We start from the raw sequence: 7,635 nt of genomic DNA on the forward strand, positions 1-7,635 counted from the left end.
TTGGATTTGTTGTCCTCAGACCCTCCCCAGACGCTGTGAACTAGCAGAGGAGGGCTACTGACGAAGTTTTTGCTATTTACATGTTTGAGTTTGAGAAAGAAGAGAGAGTACACTTTTCCATTCCTGACAGGAAAACAAACCCCGTAAATTTTAAGACCCAGTGGAAAAGTTTTAAATCTGTGGAGGTTTTTGAATACTACTAAGGAATAAGCTTCTATCTTTCCATGTACATCAACTCAGAAAAGTTATACCTGTGCCTTCTGCTCTGGCACCTGTCTGCATACTCTGTCTTTACTATTTGTCAAGTAATACCCTACCATCCCTAAAATCTGAATTGCCACAAAACAACAATCCTCCACAAGGCAAATGTCTGCCATTCCATGTAAGTGTATGCAAACACATATATCAAGTTTGGGGAATTATTTTCTGCAGCTAAATTGGTGTGTTTCCAGCAAATGCTAAGAATTTGCAGCTGGAGAATGAAGGATATAAGTCTGTTTGTAAAAGCAGTTTCACAGTGAAGGTGTTAGAATTAGCAGAGAAATAAAAGGGAGAGGGAAAATTGCGGAAAAGCTTCATCTATCTCCTTATTGCCTCCTGAGATAGATTGTTCAGAGCTAAAGGAACACTAGACATGAACCAAATCTCCTGCTGTCCTATATAGCTTTTACAATCTCCTTTTTAATAACCCAAACTGCAGGGTAGTCTGACTATTAGACAAGCCGTTCTTTTGAATTCTCTCTACAATGTGTATAGACATGATAAAAAAACAATTCTCATTAAAGTTGCCAATGCTGTTTCAAAAGCAGGTGGTTTAAATGTTTCCTATACAAAGCAGAACACATTTCTTGTGCATTATACACTACTTAATAGGGAGTGTAAGATTACTCTGCTATGTTGTGTATAACGCTGCATCTTAAATAATAGGATATTGTAAGTCGTGTTGGAAATATGTTTCACATGAATATGGAAGATATAATGATATGCACTGAGCAATTTTCAGAAGTGCTGGAACACAGCCTTGTGTGACAACCTCTGAGCTAAAGTAGTTGAAAATAGCATCTGGAATTTCAGATTATACAGTCTCTGATCCTAACTGATTATTTTTCTAGGATATTGTTCAGTGAGCATGTGGATATATGAAAGATAAGATTTCTACTGTCCTATGGGAACGCTTATTGTTTATGTTATAAATTAAGGATGGTAGGAATTGAGTGCTTTCAACATGCATTTTCATTTTTCACTGAAGTCAGTCTTTTATAAAGAATGCAGGATTGATCTGATGCAAAAATTGTGATATACAAGCTCCATCCCTAAACTGCCTGTTCATATCCTTCTCCAAATCAGTTCTGAAAAGAAACCAAACAAAACCCACAGAGGTCCAGTTATAGTGCTGTGGAAATTTAGAGTTTGTCATTTACTTCAGTGGGAGCAGATTTTGGTCCTTCATTGATGTGGACATTTCACTCTGTAGGTGTTTTTCATCAGCTATCAGAAATTTGTGGAATAAGAAGACCATATAAAGTATGCTAATTCAGGTTATTATGAATAAGTAATTCATGTTATCCTTACAGATGTTGCCTCAATGTTTAAAGCAGAATTTGTATGTTAAAATGAAGAAAATATGTTTGTATGTATTATAAACTGCTTTTAATGAAATAAAATGCATTCGAGTCTTCAGTATGCCTGTCTATCTTAATTTCCCTATCTTCTGCTTTAAGAAGTAATTACTTCCGTTTTGATAAATCAACTTGTGCAAACAAGGTGAAAATTGATTATGAGCTGATTAAGTTAAATAAAATATTAACATAAGCACTTATATAATGTAGCCTGGCAGCAAATTGCTTATTCTTGAAAAGGTGAATTTTAAAAATGTATTTTTTGTGAGTCCTGTTTCTTCTGAAAAGTCTCTATAAATTCAACAGGTGATATTATAGACAATCCAGTAATCAGCGTTTCACCCACCATTTCATGGACCCATAAACTACTGCAGTTTTACTTACATGACTCTAGCAACTATTAATGTATGTAAATAACGTGTGAAACATCTAGTTATCACTCTGCTCATATTAGCTCTTTCATACTAATGATTTATTTTCATTTTCTCCAGGATATAGACCTGCGGCTAACTGGATTTGATTTATAAGAGGGGATTCTGCAGTAAATGGCTGCTCTCTTCATATTGCTGCTATGGAAAACAGAATTGTCAATAGGATGTAGTCTGATAAATAGTGCTGAGTGAAGATGCAGCTTCAATAAGTGTGAAATCAATGGAAGATACTTACCGCATGAAAAGCCTTTTGAGATTTTTCTGACAGGCACCTATTTAGGAAACCTGATCTGTTTCCTTCGGTCGCCCTGTTTTTACACCAGTGGATACAAATCAGATTGCATCACTGTAGTTACACAACTAATGTGGGACCATGGCCTTTCCAAGATCCATGTGGCTGAACTGTGTATGGAGAGCGATGGTAGTCCGCCTGTTACACATGGGATTGAATGCCACTTTTGCTTTTTGTATACTTGGATTTTTGCTTCACGCTGCAGCTGTGTCCTCTCAAAAATTGGATGATACCAACCCAGTGGTGACCACCAACTTTGGCAAGATAAGAGGGATTAAGAAGGAACTTAATAATGAAATTTTGGGGCCCGTTATTCAGTTTCTTGGGGTTCCGTATGCTGCCCCTCCAACAGGGGAGCGCCGCTTTCAACCTCCTGAGCCTCCATCTCCCTGGGCAGATATCAAAAATACCACCCAGTTTGCTCCAGTGTGTCCCCAGAACATTATAGAAGGCAGGTTGCCTGAAGTCATGCTTCCCGTGTGGTTTACTAATAACTTGGATGTAGTTTCCACCTACGTACAAGATCAGAACGAAGACTGCCTCTATTTAAATATCTATGTCCCAACCGAGGATGGTGAGTTAATAGCAGACAAAACAGGGAGATCTTCTTATTTTCCTGTTCTACATTCTAACAATATTAATTCACACGTACTGGTAGTGTGCATGGCTTTCTGTGTTTGCATGCCAGCGTATTACATGTTTGCATGCTGCTTTTCTCTGTGTGCATTTGTCCTTGCTTTTTGATTTTATTTTGGTTTTCCTTTCTGTCTACACTCATTCTTTTTCTCCCACAGCACGTGTATTTTTAGGTCAAAGTTGGTACCTAATTCTCATTGCCACCCACTGACTTCTGGGAAGATGCATCAACAGCTTTTCCATTGCATGTGCAGGCACAACAAGTTGAGAATCTTCCGCACCTAATAAAGCAGGTCATATTTAAGTTAGATAGTGGTGTTGCATGCTCCTACTGTCTGTGATGGAGCTCCATGTTATTTTCTAGTCTTCTATTCATTTTTCAGTCAAAAGAATATCCAAGGAATGTGCCAGAAAACCCGGCAAGAAAATTTGTAGAAAAGGAGGTATGTATAAAGTGGACAAAAAAAAATAATATGGGGGAGAGATCGAAACCTTGGAAAGGAAGAACGAATAATACAGCTCAAAGAGGCTGATTGCTGGTGCTGTGAACTGTTAGGGACTGTCTTGTCCTAATGAAGCTAGAAAGGTGTTTAAAGAGAGGACCATGTACAGCAAATGAGAAGATAACATTTGTAAAGCCAGAACTCAGTTACACCTGATCATCTCTCTCTTGCACTCTCTCATGCTGACCGTATTGGCAGCTTCTCTCTTGGCCTCGTGGTTCAGAGGAGTGTGTGTCACTCGTATGTGGATACAGAGTGTTGTATGTGCATGCAGAGGAGGTAGCTCTATGCCTGGGGACAGGTACTGCTGCCACTGAAGGTTCTGGCACAGCTCCACAGCTCTCTCTTCCAGTAGTCTGGTATAATGGCTATGAAGTATTATAGCAATGCAGTGCTGAAAATCTGCATTGACTTTCTACAGGATACACTCTGTTTTCTTGGAACAGTGTTAACTTTCCTGCAACGTAGATGTGAAACATTCTTTTGCATTTACCCGGTTCTAAAAGTCAGCGTTGATTTCCTTTATTCTGTGATTACAGCTCTCTTTGTAAAGCCCAAAACCTCTTAATAGGGGTGTAGAGAACTGTTAAAATATTGTGACATGGCACTTTGGAAACTAGGCTGCTTTTGGAAGCTTTGGAAACTTGGCTTCTACCCTTTTCATGTTAAATAGTATGGAAGAATTTGCAGATTTCTTTGTGAATATTTGCAAATTCCCAAAGCAGTTAACATGTGATATAGAAGGTATGTTTTGGTACTGATTTTAAGTAGGCACTTTGTGCTAGTTTAAAGTACTAATTTTTTACTACTTTACATGTTTGTTTTGCATCAAATTATTTTTCTTTATTGTTTTCTTTAAAAGAATGTGTTATGTAATAGCTGGACTACATGTGAACAAGAATGCTTTTTGGGATAAACAAAGAGTACTGTGGACATACACAGTTGCCTGTTAGCTGTAATCCATATTTTTTATTTCTGTTGTTATATATCCCTGTTATTGCAGAACAGATACATTTTAGGAATGTGTCATAGCAGGAAATTGGTTAGAGTTGGGCAAAATTCAACTCTGTAAACTCTGTATTAGCTTTTTAAAGGCAATATCCAGGCATCTAAATGAATGTGGCTTTATTATCCAAGGCTTTTGCTCTCACAGCTCCTACTGACTGTTAGTCATAGCTAGTTGTTAATTATTCATTGTTAATTGTAGTTGCTCAATGTATGCTTTTTTAGATGTCTAAATCCACTTTCAGTGACTTAAAGCAATTTGTGTTTAAAATGTTGGGCTTTGAGGCATCTTAATGTTTTTTGTTAGGGAATTTTTGCTCAGTGCTGTAAAAGTACAATTGTTTAAGCTGGATTCCCAAAGCCGGAAACAAAGATAATCAGGGTACTGTGAGCGACGTCACTTCTTCACACATCATTCAAGTTAGAATAACTGCTGTCATTTATATGCATTCAATTAATGTGCAGTGCTGCAGCAGTTATTACGCAGTTCATCAAGCGTGTGTAATTAGCTGAGCAACTTTCACTTCCTATCACCCAGACGCTGATTCACAAAGTCATAAATAAAGATGCAGATCCCCATCATTGTTCTCGGAAAGCATCTTTCATATGAGAGAATATTAAGAAAATAATCAGAAAAATAGCAAAAATAAAAGGAGGGAGAGCCCAGGAGCTAAGAAAGTCATGTTTATTTTCCTGTGAGCCTGAAGGAGGAAAAAGAGAGAGTTATTTGAAATTCAGTAAGTACCTTTCCAGTTAAATTCATTGCACACACAGCACAATAAAAAGCAGCAGAAGCCTACCTTTTGCTGTTGACAAGTGCAGAGAACTCCTGAATACTTTCAGCCTGAGCAGCTCAGATATCTGTAGTAATCTCTGTTTCCTGAGTAACTCACAATCTACTCACCTGTGTATAACCTGAGATTATCCTTGGCTTGGTTTGCCCCCACACCTAGAGGTAAAAAAATGAGTCATGTTGCAGAACAAAGTTGCAGTAGATTCACAGCGTCTGAGCAGGAGCTGCAGCTTGGAAATGGCATTGGATTTGTATGGGAAAGAAGAAAGGCCTAATATTCTCTCTTTTGCTGGCTTTTTAGTTTCCAGTCATTTAATTACATTTAGTGATGAAAATTGCTGGAAAGTGAAAATCTGATATATAAGGTCAAAGTGACTGAACCAGCAACCATATACTATCATTATATATGGTTTGATTCTTTCTTATTACATGAAATAGATTGAATTAGATAAATAAATTAGTATTTATACTTAATTGTCAGCCAAGGAACATGAAAAAAATTCAAAATTTTGAAGAAGGGGGAGTAATCTGATTAAGATAGATGTAGAAATGAAAGGAACTCTATCCATGAGTCATGCTAGAGATGGCAAGGAACATTATATCCATGACCTCCTCTTGGGATTTGGATGTGCCCACTGCAGGAACTACAGAACAAAAAGCTGGAGATGGGTGAAATGCAATGAGACAATTTAGCATGCTTTTTGCTAAATATGGAGGTCTGTGTTTCAGTTGATTTATCCTCAATTTACTGATTCAGTAGCTAAGACAGAGCATCTGCTTTTGTGTCATTCCCTTCAGGTACGTGATGGTCAAGGGGTGCTGATTCCATTTTGAGTATGCAGAAATGTCTGTTTGCTAGGGCTGGTTTTGGAATATTGATGCAAAGGCATCTAATTACTTTTGTGCTGGGTTTTTTGAGCCCAGGCTCCATAACTCTAAATGTTAATAGACCCTAGGTTATGCTGTAGGTAACACATTTTACTGACCAGTATTAATTATATTGTTGATTTTGTGGTATTTCCTGAATGCCCTGACAAGCTTTTGCTAGGGTTTACCTGAGTAGTTTGGCATTTCAGATTTCTAGTTTATATTCAAAACACAAATATTTTACTAGTGATCCAGAATGACAAGGTAACTTCTTGTCTCTTAGGAGGACAGTACATCCTGCTTTAGCTTCATACTTCAGGTGTTTTAATACTCTCTATTAATTTCTTTGCATTACAACAATTTGCACCACAAATTTCCTAATTTATTGACAACTACATAAAGAAAATTTGAAAAGGATCACTTATATAACCACTAAAAGAAACCCCAGGGTTGTGTTGCTCTGCACTTGGGAAGACAGTATGTTTTTTCTTAGGAACCTGTGCTAAAGCCTTCATATTGTCTGAAGAAGCCTGGACATGAAAATGTGAAAGTGTGTATGGTATATACTCAGTGTCATAGAGCCAGGCTCATGCAGTTTTGGATACATTAGTATTTGTAGGAGAATTAGGAGTAGAATACGGAAAGAAATAACTTGATCCTTGCTTTTATGTTTAGGAATTATCAGTGGCTCAGAGACCGCCCAACATCAGTGACTTCTCCACATGTGGATTCTGTTTCTTATTCTAGTCAGTGCAGTGAATAAATTTTAAATGCGAAGACTCATGATCTGAACTACCTCATTTGAGAGTGTAGGATTAGACAGCTCTATTAATATTTATGCCTCCTAATGGGCTACTTGATTTTCAGAGCAAAGCTCCCAGCACCATACTTTCTGGGTTATGGCTGTGGTTACTATGGACGCATGGGAACATATATAGACACATACAAATATATTCATGGAACTGAAACACAAATCAGAGTGCTATAATCTCATTCTGCTTTGATCATCCTTTGTTTTTGATAGAGAATATGTTACATCAGTTGTGTTTTGTAAATGGCTCTGATAACCTTAAGGTTTTCAGCTTAGCAATATGAAATACTCTTTACAAACCTAAGCAGAAATTTCGCTTGTGTTTCTGTTGAGTGTTTGTTCCAATGCTCTATTTAACTACCCTAGAGCTGTTTACTTATCATCAAATCTTGGAAAAGAAGAAAGCAACGTGTAGGTCCTATAGACTTCCTTAAACAAAGTTCTTTCTGTATACCCATTTCAGGTCTGAAATTCACCAGAAAAGGACAAGCTGAGACCTGTTAAACTGAGCATTTTCACTGGCAAAAGTTGTCAATCAATTATCGGATTTCTTTTTTTTATGAGCATGTAATTTAGAAAATAGTCGCAAAGTAATGGATGTGTAGATGGTAATTTGTCAAAAAATGATTGAAATATTCTTTCTTCATGGCCATATAAATAAAAAATATGAAATCTAAG

At 37.2% G+C, this 7,635-nt stretch overlaps 1 protein-coding gene across 1 annotated transcript; it reads left to right on the forward strand.

Annotated features, from left to right (window-relative positions):
- Window positions 1-2,115: 2,115 nt before the first annotated feature.
- LOC103803898 (neuroligin-1-like) lies at window positions 2,116-2,916 on the forward strand (the record flags this gene model as incomplete). The annotated part of the gene is made up of 1 exon (XM_009076478.1): window positions 2,116-2,916. A coding segment is annotated over exon 1 (493 nt), but the record flags the coding sequence as incomplete, so codon positions are not given.
- Window positions 2,917-7,635: the final 4,719 nt, after the last annotated feature.

The sequence above is a fragment of the Acanthisitta chloris genome, unplaced genomic scaffold (assembly GCF_000695815.1).
Source record: "Acanthisitta chloris isolate BGI_N310 unplaced genomic scaffold, ASM69581v1 scaffold2346, whole genome shotgun sequence".
NCBI lineage: Eukaryota > Metazoa > Chordata > Aves > Passeriformes > Acanthisittidae > Acanthisitta > Acanthisitta chloris.